The sequence below is a fragment of the Cryptomeria japonica genome, chromosome 6 (assembly GCF_030272615.1).
Source record: "Cryptomeria japonica chromosome 6, Sugi_1.0, whole genome shotgun sequence".
NCBI lineage: Eukaryota > Viridiplantae > Streptophyta > Pinopsida > Cupressales > Cupressaceae > Cryptomeria > Cryptomeria japonica.
This window is the reverse complement of record NC_081410.1, coordinates 567983902-568001522: the sequence shown is the minus strand read 5'-3', so window position 1 is coordinate 568001522 and position 17621 is coordinate 567983902. Positions and strand designations below refer to the sequence as shown.

The 17621-nt window shown below is 32.8% G+C and overlaps 1 protein-coding gene across 2 annotated transcripts in view; it reads left to right on the top strand.

Moving 5' to 3' along the window:
- LOC131049349 (uncharacterized) overlaps positions 1-12581 on the top strand; it is a 39917-nt gene extending 27336 nt beyond the window's left edge. For both annotated transcript variants that reach the window (XM_057983397.2, XM_057983396.2), the window contains 4 exons: positions 58-179; positions 302-394; positions 11617-11687; positions 11763-12581. In XM_057983397.2, the coding sequence (XP_057839380.2) occupies positions 58-179; positions 302-394; positions 11617-11687; positions 11763-11898 (422 nt within the window). In that variant the 3' untranslated portion in view covers positions 11899-12581. The remainder of the gene's footprint in view (positions 1-57; positions 180-301; positions 395-11616; positions 11688-11762) is intronic.
- Positions 12582-17621: the final 5040 nt, after the last annotated feature.

Here is a 17621-nt window from a genome sequence, read left to right as displayed (position 1 = left end):
GCATTCAGAAAGGATTACAGGAAAACGTCCTGAGTTGTTGATGGTCTAATGTTGCAGCCCTCAGGGCTGCTGCAATAGCAGTGAAAAATGGAGATGAGCGGAGACAGTTACACAATGCAGCACTACGCAAGCGTAGGAAAGAAGAACAAGGAGATGGAATGAAAAGATTATTAAACAAGGTGTGTATAATGGTAGGATGTATAAATGGTTTGCTTCATTTTCTGCTATGATCTGAAGATTATTTATCATATCTTGGAGTCAAAGATGTAATGATCTATAAGAAATATCTTCTATTTATCAGGACGATGTAGGACTCTTCATGGATAGGGATAGTTCTCGACAAGGAAAGGGAGTTCAGTATCCATTTGCTGTTAGTGAGAAAGTGATGATTAAGGTAAGATATGAATTTTGATGACAAAGTACTGCAATTTTAAAAAGATTCAAATATCTTTGCATGAATGTTTCTACTCGTAATTGGGTTTTCAGGGGAAATATGTGTTTGTGTGGAGTAATTCTCTACATCTTTGATAGACCATTTGCAATAGTAAATGCTGGAGTGCATATTTTCTCCATATTTACTAGATTTTCTGATATGGGGGGAAATTTTCAAGTTTATTTTGTTTTCATTATTAAGACAAAGGTGTATTAGATGCAAAACCGTCCGTCAATAAAAACTAGAAGCATTTAATTTGACATGTTTGTGACACTTAAATGCATGAAAAACAAAAAACAATTTTATAATAATTTTTTAATTATATATTATTTTAATTACAAGATTATTACGTATACACACACACACACACAAAGAGATATATATTATATATAAATATATAATATAATAAAATAGTAGTATAATAATATATTATAAATAATATTACTAATTGTGGGGGATTGGAAATGTCCCTACATAAAATCCACTTCCTTCTCAAGGATAAGGATAAGGATAAGAACGAACATAAAATAAAAGTATGATGGTATGATAATATAATAATAATAATGTAGTTTTAATAGAATTTGCGCTTTTATCAAGAGTTTAATAGAAATATAATTATATAATAATAATAATTTGGTACTAAAACTTTTTTTGCTTTTGTAAAGAGTTTAATGGAAATATAAAATATAATAACAAGAATATATAAAAAATAATAATATAATCATATCTTGTAATAATTTAATATTAATTACAATATCATAATATAATAATGATTTAATATTAATTACAATATATTAATTTTTTAAGTGGAATAATGAACAAGTATGATAACTTTCGGTGCACTTTACCTATATTCCTCTAAAGATAGGTAAACTAGTTCTAATCTTACAAATATAATTGGTCAATTAACCTATTGCAAAATACTTTTACATTGTTTTAAATATATAATATAATAAAATAGTAGTATAATAATATATTACTAGCGATTGCACCTTGGTGCACAATGGGTACACCGAAGAGGTTTGGAAAGTCAATTGAGGAAATTTTTGGTCTATTTGTTTGCATACAAGTGTTGTAATGAGAAATAGATGGATAGAAATGGATTGAGAGGAGTTAGATATAAATAGAGAGATAAAGATATAGAGTAGGAGATATGGAGGGACAAAGGAACTGATATAGAGAGATAGAAAGGGATAGGGAGAGAGATATAGATATATGGATAAAAGAATTAAAGAGAAGAACAACAAGAGGATAGATAAAGAAATAAAGAGATAGATATATTGAGTGATAGATGGAGTGAAAAAGAGATAGAGGTAGACATAATGAGATATAGACAGAGGGGTGAGGAGATATGAAAATAGAGATAGAGGTGGCAAGAGTTTGAGAGAGAGAGAGAGAGAGAGAGAGAGAGAGAGATGTGGACGGAAAGAGGGAGAGATAGGGATATAAAGTAGAGATAGAGAGATAGACATAACTTGGAAAAGATATTGGGGCAGGAATTAGAGATAAAAGGAGGTGATAGAGACAAGTAACATAGAGAGAGAGGGAGGGAGGAAAATGGAGTGTGTGTGAGAGAGAGTTAGTAATATATAACATTAAATATAACAAATGTGTATGCAAGGATTAGAGAGATAATTAGGGAGAGAGGGAGTGTGTTTGAGAAAAGTTATTAACTATATTATAGGAAATTGGTATGTTATAATAACTATAATATATAAATTATATATCTTAAATGAATAAATATTAATATTACAATATGATATTATTATTTTCTTATTAGTTTATTATAATTTTATAAATATTAATATTTTTTTATTGTAATATTATTCTTGTTATTTTATTCTAATATCAACGATTGCAATCAATTTAAAAGTGTGCAAGACAATTGAAAGAATGGATACCATTGGATATTTAAATTTATTTGTTTATGTCCAATGATTCACATGTCATGAGATCCATATTTTTACTTTTTACTGCGTCAAATCAGTGCCTACGGTTTTGTAATATTTTTATTTCAATCTTTTCCCTTTTTCCTCGCCGCAATTGTTAATGGCACGACATCTTCTTTCCCGTGAAATTAACGGAAACACATTGTGCTGGAAGACTTGATTTGGGATCTCAAATCTCCGATTGGGGTCGAATCTCTAGGTGAGGGAAGTGGAAGTTGGACTTTGAGCAGGGATGAACTTGGCGGTGGTTATTTATAGGGGCGATTTTTGCTGTGCAGAGGGGGTTCACGTGGCAGTTTGTGAGAATGTCAGGAGAGGTCAAAGTTTTGAAAGACTTTCCAATTGGTGGCCGATGATTCAAACCGTTGATGACATGACATGTGGGAGGTTTGTTGGCTATTATGCTTGGAGAACACGACCAAATTCTTGTGGGAGAATGATGAGAACGTCGCTGCCGTTTGCGTTGGGGACGGGGGGACGAATGGAATGGAAGGGGGCGCGTAACAGATTTAGGCTTTACTTGGTTTACCATGCCACATGTTCCAGTCCCACTGCATTAAGCAAAGAAGAGCGGCGATTTTCAAAGTGTCAGGTGGGGCCTGCCCTTTGATTACTGGGCAAAAATTCAACGTGCAAGATGATTTTCATCGTCTTGCATCCCATCTAAAGCACTTTGCACCGTTGATATATGAAGTGAGCTGCTCAACTTCATATAGGGTACACCTTCGGTGTAATAAATTATTAATTATGGGGGATTGGAAGCGCCCCTACATAAAATCCACTTTTTTCTCAAGGATAAGGATAAGAACTGATTTAAAATAAAAATACGATGATATGATAATATAATAATAATAATGTAGTCTTAATAGAATTATTGCTTTTATTAAAAATTTAATAGAAATATAAAAGTATAATAATAATAATTTGGTACTAAAAGTTTTTTTTCTTTTGTAAAGAGTTTAATGAAAATATAAAAATATAATAACAAGAATATATAAAAAAACATAATAAAATAATCATATATTAGTAATAATTTAATATTAATTACAATATCATAATATAATAATGATTTAGTATTAATTACAATATAACAATACAGTAGTTTTTAAAGTGGAATAATGAACAAATATGATATCTTTTGGTGCACTTTACCTATATTCCTCTAAAGATAGGTAAACTAGTTCTAATCTTACTAATATAACTGATCAAGTAACCTATTGCAGTCCATGCTATCTAGTGTATATGATTTGTAGTCTCATTGGTTGGCGGATTAGAAGTTGGTGTATTCTAAACGATTGAAAAGAAATATAGAATCTTGGAATACATTTCACACATGCTATTTAATATCACAATTCTTAATATAATGCTTTTACAAACTTGTGTACTTCTGTGAATTTTAAATGCTCGTCTTATGGAAGAAATGTTATTCATTTATTGTTGATTAGTGCATTTGTATTTAAAATGATATAATACATGTGCTGATTTATCTCTGAGCAATAAATACTTGTAGTAACGAGTCATCTTATATTTGATTCTCTTCCTAGAACTTTATATTGTAAACTGCTGTAACCTCTAGTTTCATTGACCTACTTTTGGGAATTAGTGGACATTAATATAAATTCTTTCTTTCTTTCTTCTTTTCGACAGATCTTTCCATGGTGTTGTCATTCATGCTTAAACCAACGTTTGTCCATACTACAATTATTCTAATCATACTTTGAAGACTTGACTCAGACTCTACTCAGCAGCCCAAAATTTTGATTAGGACAGGGGACTCAACACGGACTTGGCATAGACTAGGCAAAAAAAAACCTTGTAATTACATACAGAAAAGAAGAAATTAACACATTTAGAGAACAAAAAAGTCTATTTTGACTATCAATTTCTCATAATTCAAACGTTACACATCATACGATCGTCAAACTCTCAAAATTTGAAATTTCATAGAGTCAAAGTCAAACAATACACTGTAATACAGGAAAATCATAAATAATAAATGTATAACAACATTGTAACTGTTTACATAATGATGATATGTCAAAATGAGAAAAAACAACTAAATACAATCTACATCTTTGTCTTTCCCTCCTAGTGCAACTTAATTTTTCAAGCCTTGAACTACAAGGTGAGTGAGTATCGAAATGATTATAGATTGTTTCTTCAAAGGTGTCTTTGTTTTCCTCCATTGCACCCAATTTTGCTATTTGTGTTTGATGATCGGATGAACTTTTAATGCCTAAAAATTCTCTTCTCAAATCATCTTCGTGCTATGTTGATGCTTCATTGGCTGAAATGGGCGAATAAGATAAAAAAATAACCAAAAAAAGATGAAATTTCACTTAAAAAAGCGCAGCTATTATGTCCAAGTGCCAAATAGAAGAGTTTGAGCTGAAGACTCGGGAGTCCAAGCCTGAGACTCAGAGTCTTGGAGCAAGACTCGATTAAATTCCATGTGGAGTTTAGTCAACTCAGCTCAGCTAGCTCAAGGACTTGGGAGTTTGCATAGTCCTAAAGAGTACTTGGAGAGTCTTCAAACTATGATTCTAATAATGACGCACGAGAGATTTTTCTGCAATGCTTTTCACTATGATGTAATGATTTTGTGTTACTCTGACTTTTATTGAAGTAACTCATTCAATTTGATTTACTAAAATTAAAAGCTTTTCAAAATCTATTACATAAAACATATTAATAAGTATCCACTCCCCCATTTTTGTAATGTAGTGAAAATGGAAAAGAATGTTTTAATGCCAACAAGTCACCACAATTGTGTAATGACCCAACTCATGCACCCCAAATATTACCACAATGTTTTATTTGTTTGTTTATATTTAATCAAATTTATTAAGTGTTTATTCATTTGCATGCTTAAGAATCTATCCATATGAGATAAGTAACCATCCATATAGGATAAACTCTCCTTTATCCATTTGGGATGGATATTTATCTCATTGAGATAGACATCTATCCATATTAAATTGGTACACGCTTTGGCTAGAGGCTTAGACTCATCTGGACCATCAAGGTCTTGAGTCACTTATTGAATACTATACTTCTCTACTTAAAGAGAGTCACTTATTGAATACTATACTTCTCTATTGAAAGTGCACTGAGGTCATCGTTTATTAGGAGTATATATATCTTGGGTTTCACTTGGGAATTCGACGTAAAGTCTTAGGGAGTCAAGGAAATCTAAACTATGATTTAATTAGAGTACACAATGGATTTTGTTTTATCTCAATTTAAATTTAAAGGTTTATCTTTAATATTAATTGGGTGAGTCTTATATCTATTGGGGTGAGAAAATGCTTAAATTAATGTTTTGCATAAGTTGGAAACCCAAACTTGATAACATACCTAAAAACCTGTGTATGAGGAACCTCCTTTGTTCATTATATTATCTATATGCTTGCTTCCGAACGGGATTGAGGTTTATTGTTTATGTAGTTTTGGTTTGTAATTTCTGTTCCATGTATGGGTACACAACTTTTAGAGGGTTCAACTTTTTTTTCGTTTGCCACCCACTTTGGTGAAACAAGGATGAAACCTATTTAAAAGAATCTACTTTACAAACACACTGTAGAGAGTTGTTTGATGTTTACTTAAAATATAAGTTTGGTTTCTTTTATTCAAAAAGTTATTGGTTGTGTATTGGGTGTATGGTACCCCTCTACCTACCTAAGAGGTTTACCTTAAAACCACTGAATTCAATTCATTTGATTCTTATCACACCTAACTAACTAGATAAACTAGGTCATTTAACCATGTCAAATACACATATATGATGCATAGTTTTAATTTGATAACTGAAATTCATTATACCTCTACAACACTATGTACACTTATCATCTATTAACTTGCAACAATTCATACTTAGATGACTCACAGCATGTCCATAAATCGAACTTGCATCTCAAATTATTTGTAAACTACATAACCTATTTCCAATAACTCATATATCTCATAAATTAAGAAAATATATTTTATAAATGGTGGCAGTATCAACTTTAGTTGGAGGAGCAATATCTTTATGCTCACAATATGAATAAGATCAAATCCATATACATTCTAATCTTGATTAAGTGCATTATAATCAGAATAAATAAATTATCTAATCAATCTAATTTATGAAAGCAGATTTAGTCTTGATTAAGTGCATTATATTTTGACTAAGTTTTTTTATTTAAGTAATCAATTATTACATTACCTTCTTAGTCATTCTTATCAAGATCATTATCGGGTTCGCTCTGGGTTCGTCCGTACAAAAACATATAGAAAAAAAAATAAAAAAAAAAATATATATATATATATATGCAGCAGCAAATAAATAGCAAAATACACCACCAATTATAATAATGTTGTAGACCATTAGTCCAAATAGCAAATAACATAGCAAAATGCCAAAATACACTACCATATCAATGTTTAAGTTCAAAAATAATAATGTCAACATTAACAATCAGCCATCACTGATCAAATATCATCAAAAGTCATCAAACATAACATCGTCATCCTCCTGTGGCAAATTAGAAGCACAAACAGTGCTACTGGTAGTGGTACTAGCAATCTCAGCCTCAGGAGCAGCCTCATGATCACAAGGTAGCTCATCATCATCATCATCATCATCATCAACTCCAAGTGCATTAAGGTGGGCAATTGAATTATCCAACTCTGCATGCTCTGGTTCAACATCCCAATGCTTTGCCTCCCCTTGTTTGTAGGTATTGTCTTTGTGTGTTATGAGCCTCAAGTTTAAATGCACATAGACCAAGTCTTCCGCCTTCTTGGAATGTAGTCTATTGCGTTTTATTGAGTGGATGAAGGAGTATGTGCTCCAATTCCTCTCAGATGATGATGAACTAGCAACCTATCGAGATTTTCAATTTTGAAATCAGAGAGTTAAGAGTTAAATCAGTTATGAATACAAATTTTAAGAATGAAGAAATTAGAAATTAGAACCTTAAGAGTTAAGAGCTTACTTGTGACAAAATTTTGATGGCAATGGGTTGTAGGTGCTGGTATATTTCTCCATGGAAGTACCACCATTTATGAGCATCAACATTAGGTTTGACCTTTTTGACCTTTTAGTGGTCTAATTTAGGGTCGGAGGGTCGATAGACTAAATTGGGCAAAAAAAATACTTTAAATTTTTTTAAAAAATTGGCATATGCGCCCAACTTCTTCCCGGGTTCTGCAGCTGGCACCCAAATTCGCCCAAAATTTGCCTAAATTCCTCCTGGGTTCCTCTGAGCGAATATACTGGGCTAAAAGTGAACCCTGGCAGAATTTGGGGCGAATTTCTAACAGACCAGTATTTGGTGCGAACCGAACCCGGACCCAGCAGATTTCGGGAAGAATCTGGCAACTTAGTTATGGAGTAATACCTTGAGTGTTGAAGTAGCGACAACTCCATTAACCATAATTAGGGACCCCAACCAATTCTTACATGTTAGCTAGGGAGTATCTAATACTAATAGAGTAAATGATCACACAAGATTGGTTTAAAAGTATGCAAATTATAATCAACACTAGTCAACTCTAATTGTTCAATTTTCATTGTTGTGATTGATATTTAATCACAAGTTTTAGAATTAACACCCTTGGTATACATTTTTTTCTCACGAGTAGTCTCTAGTTGGAGGGAAAACTAATGTACAAATGTGTATTAATTCTTAAATTTTTTCCCTTAAAGTCCTTGATTCAAATATACATAATCAAAAGTCCCAATCATTTCCATTATCTAAATCTAAGACCTCACATAATCAAACCTAAATTATGCAAATAAGTATATCAAAATTAAGTGACTGCCAACCCACAATAGATTTGATCTATTGAATTATAAGGTTGCCATTATAGCGATTTACTCATCCTTTTCGTATATTGGAAGAGTTGTGTTAGTTTGCATAGAAACTTTCCAAGGCTATACCCCAATATTTGTAATAAATTACGTGACATATTTGAAATGATTCGGAAGGGTGAACCACCAAACCCTAAACACATCCTAGATAGATAGGCTGAATGTTGGTCCTTTTGACAGTTTGCAAGCAATGCCCAACATAGAATAGGAAGCCCTGAGCTCGAGAGGTGCAAAGATGTTTAGGTGATTTGAATGTTTTATTGTTATGTATCCTCTTGATACCTTAATTGATAATGACCTTTTGAGGGAAGAAGGTAAAGAGGTGTATTTACAGATGATCTAAATGCAGGAGGTATAAATAGAGAAGATAGAGAAGCAAATTGGTCTTCTACAGGTGAGCAAATTAGTATTGAAGTGTCAACATTGATAATGCTTTGATAAGATGTAATCATTGCTGATGAATGAAGTGCCAAATATGGGACATCTATTTATATATGCCTATGGACAGAGAATCTAATCCCGAGGATGCTCTGAAGGTGAAAGCTATGGATAACAAGTATGGCATAAACAATGCAATAGCCATTTTCTTGGAATTTTATACTGAGCCATGATAAGCTTCATCACGCAGTATAAGCTCAGGCAGTGTACTCCAGAATGGGGTTTGAAATCTTTGACAAATAAAGAAGAGTGGGTTGAATGACAATAAGTGAGGCATATCCATGTAAGAACAGTTGAGCTATTGTGCGAGGCTTTAGAGTTGAAGATGGTTTAGTGAACTAATTTACCATCTAGAAGAATTGAAACATAGAAAGAGTATCATTAAAAGTGTTGAAGACCATGAACTTAGATTGACTATGGTTTAGCACAAGCTGGAAAAGCTTAGAAAGGCGAGTACGTGAAATGTCCTAAATATAGAATTTTCTGATTTGCTTGTAAATTTCCGATTCTTGTAATTTGAACAGAAAAGGTTTGAAGCAGAAACCAGAAACAATATTTACTGATTTGTAAACAATAGGTGAAACCTTGTATCAAGCCCCTTTTCAGAGATTGCCAAAGTTAAATCCTTAATCAAGTCTGGATTAAAATAAGGACCTTGTAGTGCTGTGACAACAGTGAATACATTCTGATCTGTTACTTGTCTTGTTTTTTATTTCTGATTTATTTCCCTATTTCTTTAATTTTAATTATAAGCCCTGAAAGAACTAAATCAAATGACTGCAAACTATATTCTTCAGACACTATATAATGCTCAGATAACACTATATATTCTTCAGACACCCCTCAGAGATCCCCCCAAAAGTGCAAGTTAAGTAGCTTCAATCTCATATAATGGTCCAATAACACTATATATTCTTCAGACACCCCTCAGACATCCCCCCAAAAGTGCAGGTTATCCCTTTTTCTGGTCTTTTTTGCGGACTTGTTGGGGGAATCCTCAGCCATCCTCAAGAATTTAGGGCATCCCCCACATCGAATGCATACAAAAACCATTTTTTCATTTTGAAAAACATTGTAAAACAAATTAAATTGAAAGGGGCCATGTGAAGATGGCCCAACAAATTATTAGCACTTTTAAATCCATGCCTATTGGTGTCCTGCATTTACCAAAAAGAAAAAGAAAAGAGGAGTAAAAGAGGAAATGATACAAAGAGGAGCAGTTTCTGAGATCTTAATCACATGCCGATTTTGATGTTTTAAACTTTTTAGAATATGAGCTTGTCTTGCATTGTTTATGTTAGTTGGATCAATTTGTCTTAATATTCAAATATTAATTTTATTTAATATTTATTATATAAAAATTGCTCCTTGCTGTCCCCAAAATCTGGAAAAAGTTACCATCCGTGAATTGTCCCTGAAACTTGGAGGAACACTGAAGCACTCACTTTGAATCTAATACATTGACACATTCCTATAGTTACCAGCAGATGAGTATTGGTACTGGTATGAGAAGCAGGGATGGGTATTGATACACCATTACCTAAAAAACTGGAAACAGGTGCTTGGAAATGGCAAAACTTTTATATATATATATTAAAAATACCATAAAATGGATATGCGACTTAAAATGCCGAATTATATTAACTCTTGAAGAGTGTCAAAATAGATGTCAACAAAAGCAAAGCTTAATTATATTGATATTTATAACCATCATTATGATATAAAAAATAATCTTAAAGCATAATCACCTAGAGATCGCAGAGAGGGATTGGGAGGGGAATGTCATTATTTTAAAAACATGGTATGGGGATCCTTGGAGATGACTATGTTTTCAATAAATTAAAAGATTCCAATGCATGTACACATCTTAAGTCTTATTATTGTTCCTCTTCATATTACGGCCTTTTTAATATTTGATAAGAAACTTTTCTGCTACCTTGTGAAATTGTATGTAAAGTATAGAAAATTACAAGTCTATTAGTGTATTTTCTTTAGTTCTTTTAGCTTTTATCAATCACATATCAGCACTTTAGGAAAACCTAGGGTAATTTATTTTATGTACCTGAGAAACCTCTGTAGGAAGTTCCCAATTTTCAAGTGATGCTTCTAGAAGACACATAGAGGTGCAATTTGACTTTATCTGAAGTTTCCTAATGTTTGGAGATATGCTTGTACTGGTCTCTGAGATGGGGATGCCTTTCTGATGAGGGAGACAGGTACCAAAAGTCAGGGCATGTACTAGCCCCCTGGTAACTATGCACGTTCTCTTTCTTTGTTGCCCTGCACCAATCAATATTTTAAGAAAATTCACAGTATGTTTTGATCTTATAAATTATCTTTCTGATGGTTGCTTGGAACCCTCTAGATGAACACACTTACATAGTGCACAGTGCTTCAAAACCAACAGATCTAATTATCTTTCTGGCACAGTGCTTTAAAACCATCAGTAGTTCTTGGACATTAATCTGTCTCTATCTTCCTTACGTACAGCCTATCTCTCTTGCAACTCATGTCATTTTTACTAACTAGGCACTAGAAACATGATGTGGGCAAGACAACAAAACATAGCCCCTTTTCAGGCAAAATTGTAGTTATAGAGATTCCTAGTGCTCGACTATGTGGGAAGGGCTGCAGCAAATGTTCCCTTTAGTTTATATCATCTTCTGCTTATAATATATTGCATATTTTGAATGCATCAATTGTAGTAAATATCATTTTCCAGTTTTCTCTTTTGACTTGTTTGATTATACTAGCATGGTGATAGCTTTGTGATGGAAATGAAAAGCATCACGAACCATCTTGAATTTGTGATGATATGGGCTGCATGTTGCGAGGAAGTTGCGAGGAAGCTTCTTGTTTTCTAGGCATGTCCAAATTTGATTGTTTAGGGCAATCTACTTGTTCAGTAACACGGAAATTGTTCTCTGGGAAATATGCAGGGTAATAAGCGTACTCCTGACAAGTTTGTTGGGAGGGAGGCAATTGTAACAGCTCAATGTCTCAATGGCTGGTAAGTTGGAAATGCTTTTTAAATGTTGAATATTTTTACATTAATAAAAATTCTAAATTAAATTGTTGTATCCAGGTACATGCTTCGGGCTCTTGATACAGGGGAAACTGTTCGACTTCAGTATCGCTCTCTCCAGAAAATATCTCCTCAGCACAATGGGGTAAATGAAGACCATCTTCAGTCTCAACAGTTGATAGCAAGTAACAATTGAGTAAGAAAGCCATATTAAAATGACAACTGGGACTTGTTTTTAGTCTTTCCCAATGAAGACAGTAAGAGGGTTCTTTTATTATAGCGACACCAACAGCTGCTCCCATTGTAAATACAGAGTGGCTTACTGGCTTACCAGCTTTCAGTTTCAAGTACTGTAGTTTAGTTCTCATATACGAGAACTAATCTTTTCTGCCAAAGTAGAAGATGTCCCAATTTGGGTGTACACTGTAAACCTTTCTTGTAATGGTTAGAAGTCCTAGCTAGTTCATTAATCGAACACCTCTGCAAAGTATTCTGGAGTAATGGCATCGACATCTTGGCTGGTGGAAGATTTGGAATCTGCTGTTGTAACATTGGCCATATGCAAGCTTCATACGTCCTTGTTGCTAACGCTGTGGTGAGTATGAGGACTGATGAACAGCTATGATATTGTAAACTTCAAGATGCCTATCTTAAGAGGCTTGTGTTCTTACTATATCTGGCAGGACATCAAATTTTTGTATCATTAGGCTTGTTGAAATATTTATACCACCAAATTTTATTGCATCATAACTATGTGCAAGATGCAGAGTTCACCAAATAGAAAAGCATGGTCCGCTTGTAATATGTAATACTTTCATATGCATTGTCCTCTGGGGCAAGTAATCTTAGTTTAGTTCTCCTTAAAGGAAGGATACTACATCAATTTTGCCTGTAGATTTAACAATGGCCAACTGCCAATTCCAAGTTCAAAAATATGGTGTAAGGCGTTTCTTAAAATTGGGATGTATGATGAGGTGGTTTAAGAATAGCCTGATAGAAAAGTCAAATAAATTTGGTGTTCTTGAACTCTAAAGAAAGCGATTTGTAGTCCTAAGGTTGGAGTATGACTAAATCGGGAAGGATGAGGTTGTATGAATGAAACAAATGGAGTATGGCTATGACGGGAAGAACGAGGTTGTATGAATGAAACAAATGGACTATGGCAAGAGTGAGGTCTTAAGAATAAAAAGAATTGAGTATGGTGAGAGGAGCAACCTTTAGATTTTGTGCAGTGGAATGAGGTATGTAGATACAAATAGATAGTGAATTTTGAGCAGTTAAAATTTTGTCTGGGCTTTGGATTATTTTATTGGTTGCAAATTGTGTCATTTTTTATTGTGGTTGTGCCATCTTCAGTACCGATATTTTGTAGTTCTCCATTTCCTGAAATTCCATTCTGTCTGTTTAAGTCTCTTATTTTTGTGAATTTCAGTCTTTTAAACTATATGCAGAGTTCCTATATTTGTTGGCAAAATATAAATTGGGATCTTTACCTTTTGTGAAGCTGATGAACTAGTCTGCACCCTGTTTCACTCGTGATTTTCACCCATGTTTTTTTAAGGGTGTGTATATATTCGTCTAGGATAAAATGGAGTATTTCTAGTTTGATATTAAATCTCATCTATTTGTTTCTGCAGCAAGTTTTTCTGGGTTTGTCTGATGGAGCTGTTAACTATATATTTATATGATTTATGTGATAACACTACAAGGGGCCCAAATATAAATTGTCCATATCAGCAGTTGCTTGCAAGTAGGTAAACCACTTAATTGGGTACCAACTTCGAAATTGAATACTGCGGACCTAAAAAGAAGACTGGGTTCTTTACTCATTCTAAGGTAATCTCTCTACCCTACTCATTTCCTTCCGAGTTTTGATCAAGGTAGACAACATTCAAACATGGCTGTGCAGTATGCAACTTGATTCGATATATGATGACCTGTCATTTGGCAAAGATTCTGCTGGGAGTGATAACTTAGTAATTGTTTTTATGATGTTTGGTTTACCCATAACACAACCTTTGAATTGTTAACCCATGGCTGTAAATAAAAAGGGGAATATGCTCCTCTGTAAGCAGGGAAGCAATGTGCTTCACCTTGAGTCAGGTAACTCATATTTCTTTTATGATTGAATTTTTAGTAGTTTTTTCCAAGGTTGAAGTCGATAACGTTCTTCCTCATCTTACTCTAGTTGTCAGTACGGTTCAAATGTATTTGTCAAGACCACAACTTGTTACAGTCAGCTTCGAACTAACACACGTTGATCTACAAATTAAGTTTTATTCTTGGTTTTAACATGAGCAACCAAAACTTAATGGGCTAGTATTTAATGTTGCATGATTATCATGTTAATGACTGTTCATGGGATTTTTAAACTATAAATTTTGTCCTATGACTCAAATATAATATGATCAAACCATAAAATGATGATGTGTTATGTTAAAGAACAAAAAATAATCAACGCCTAAGAGAAATATTTCTTTCATTTGGATGCATACGAAGGTTACCATTGTTATTAACAGTTAGACATTAGATATCACACGATCTGTCATGTCCCCTCCTTGATCGTTATTTATAATTTAAATGAAACAATTATTATTATAAATTAATATAATCAACAAATGATTATTTGAAATTATTAATATTTAATTATTAAATATTATTATTAATATTTATTAATAAATAATATTTTTGAAATATCCAAATAAAATAAATAATTATTCTATCATAAACATTTAGAAATATTATAAACAAATATAATAATAAATAAATTCAGAAATATATGTAACAAAACTAATATTAAAACTGCCTTCATCCTCATCAATAACCAGCAGAATAAATAAAGACTAAGGGGACTGCAGGTGTCAGAGTTGTCCCCTAAGCTGTAGACAATGATATTAGTCAATAAATTGGTTAAATGTTAATCGTCAGCAATAACAAACAAATCCTCCTCTATATAAACCTTCTACTTTTGAAACTAACTTTCCTTTAAACTATCATATGTATTAATCTCTTTCTTAATAAATAATAAAATAATAAAATAATAAATATAAAGATGAATATAAGAATCGGTTATAGAGTTGATTAGACATTGGTTCTATTAATAGGTTGATGGAGCCAACGATAGCAGTGATAACAAGCCATTAAAGCTAGCGATTCACATAACCGAAAGATACGAATATTAAGCGATACAAATATATTAGCTTTCGCCAAGGGATGACTACCGTCAGCAATAAAATTCATAGATTACCACGTACATAGTAATCAGCAAAATATTATTGATATCACCACCCATGAAGGGATTTGTTACATATATTAGCTAACAACCGATTAGTTATTCAAAAGATGATTACTCTTTAGACAACGGTTATGATAGTGATTCAAGGCAGCAATTAAGAGGAAAAGTCATTCTGAATAAATAACAAATACTCATGAATAATGAAAAGGTACGATCTTAAGAAAGATTAATTAGTCCTTGACAAAGATATGTCTACTCCCAAAGAATGCAACCATTTGATACTTATATATTTAATGAGGATCAACTCCATTTCAAAAGTTGTGGGGGGGGGGGGGATTTACTTTTGTTTATTATATTCTATGGGGATCGAAAAGGAAGGAATATTACCAATACGGAAGGCTGTAATAATGAGAACAGAACTGTTATAAAGCTACAGGCAGTAACATCTTTGTTCTCGGTAGTATGCACAGGGATATGCTTAATACGTATGCTTAATATATGAAGTGCGATAATGTTCTTATGCAGAATTTAATGAATAATTTCAAGATTGGCTCTAGAATCATTGCAAGGACACCATTTTCAAATTTCCAAACTACTTCCCAGATCGCCACTTGTGAGAAGGGTTTTAGCATCATTCCTTCGTTACCAATAGTGGTCCCGTTGTCTAGGGTCTCCATCCACTGAGGAAAGAGGTTGTAAACCCTGTTTGGATTTGCCAAGATAGAGGTAGGGTTTCCGTCTGAACATACCAAAGTGCAGTCAAGAGGTTTTGTCCTCTCTTGCAGAGTAAATGAATTTTGAAGAAATCAATTGCAACACAAAACTGGATGCTTGAACTCAATGCAAAAGTTTGTAGTTATACCTTTAGGTTTAAAGCACCAAATTTAAATTTTCTTAATTATATATATAGTTTTGAAAAAATATACTGTTTATTTTATTTTATTAATAAAAATTAATTGTTGAAAAAGAGAGGGCATGGCGTATATTACGGTCATCACTTAAGAATTTATCCAACATGCTAAAATATTTTAGATGCATTTATTTTCAATATTTGTTAAATAGTGACGAGAAATGTCGTGAGGAACAAGAATAATTGTGGTTAGGCTAGGGCATCTCCTTTATTGAGATGCTCCAAAATTGAGGAGAAAGAGACGCTGAGTATAGTTTGACTGATTTGATTTAGAATGGGAATAATAAGATAGGAATAGAATAAGCATAATAAGTAAACTTAGCATATTTGGATTACTTTAAAAATTGATCTTTGTTCAATTAGCATTCACATTTTGATGTGCAAATGGGTATGATGAAGAGGTATGGAAGGTCAATAGTGAAAATTTTGGTCTATTTTTTGTATGCATTTATGTATAGTATGATCAATTTGTAGGTCATTAAACAAATGTTTATGCAACAAATGTCATTGGAAAAATGACAGCTTCAAATCAATTATGCATCTATTTACATGGATCCAAACATGAATGTAACAAAACCTTTGAATTAAGAAGATAATTAGGCTCCATTATCAATAGACTCAATAGGCTCATGTTATGTTTGTAATAGAGGGAGGGAGATACAGGGAGAGGGAGAGGGAGAGATAGAGGGAGAAAGAGTATAGATAGAGAGGAAGATAGAGATGGAGATGATGGAGGAGAGGGAGAGGGATATAGAGGAGAGGAAATAAAATATATAAATTATATATTATCAAAATTTTGCATGGTTGATAAATAATTTGAAAATTCATTTGGACTGCCAAGTCCAACTTTAATTCTTTGCAAATAGCATTCAAACTGTTGCATTCGTTATATGGCTTGAGTTCCTAGCTAAACAAGTTAAGAATAAAGGTGTTTAGAACGAAGCATTTGGGAGTCAATCCATTTGTAGTTGGGAAATGTAAAATGTGAGCCGCTACAACTATGACAACCATGCTAGGGAATGAATAGGCGTGCAATACATTCATATGTCTTACATGTATATAGTACATTGGCAATCATTGATTTCATAAAGTAGGTTGTTTGCTTCAAATAAGGAAACACTTTCGACGTTAATTATTGAGGAATAATTTTCTCTTATTTTATTTTATATGAAGAATTGTATTCATTTAGTGAAGAGTATTTATTTACTTAAAAGTCATTTTATAGTTGTTTTATTTATTTAAAAGCTAATTTTATTTTTCTTTCTTTATTTAAGAGTTATTTATAGTTATAGTTTAAAAAAAAATATGTTAGTTGTGTTTTAGTTTTTACTCATACAATTTTGATATGACGCTGTCTTATTTCCGTGAAGAATGCCTATTGATATAGTTAATTAATGTTTTAAAATCAAATTCCTATGAAATTTATCTCTTTTGGTTGTTGTTTTTGTAAGAGATTTTTGTGCTTTGCCTACCATTGTACCTCAACATCCTTGCATCCCATTACCCACAACCCCATCCTTGGCCTTTTAGGAAAAAAAAATGATAAATGGTGATATTTCGAAGTAATATTTTGAATCCCCTTTTTTGGTCCCACTAACCTTTTTCATCATTTTGGATCGTACACATTTCTTCGAACTTTCACTTTCTAACATGCTTCTCCCTTGACCCTAGCCATTCAAATAAAGGTTTTCTTGTTCAACATGACCAACCAAGCATGTTGTTAATGAGCTCAAATTCGAAAGTAAAAATATGGGCAACTTTGACTTACCATGTG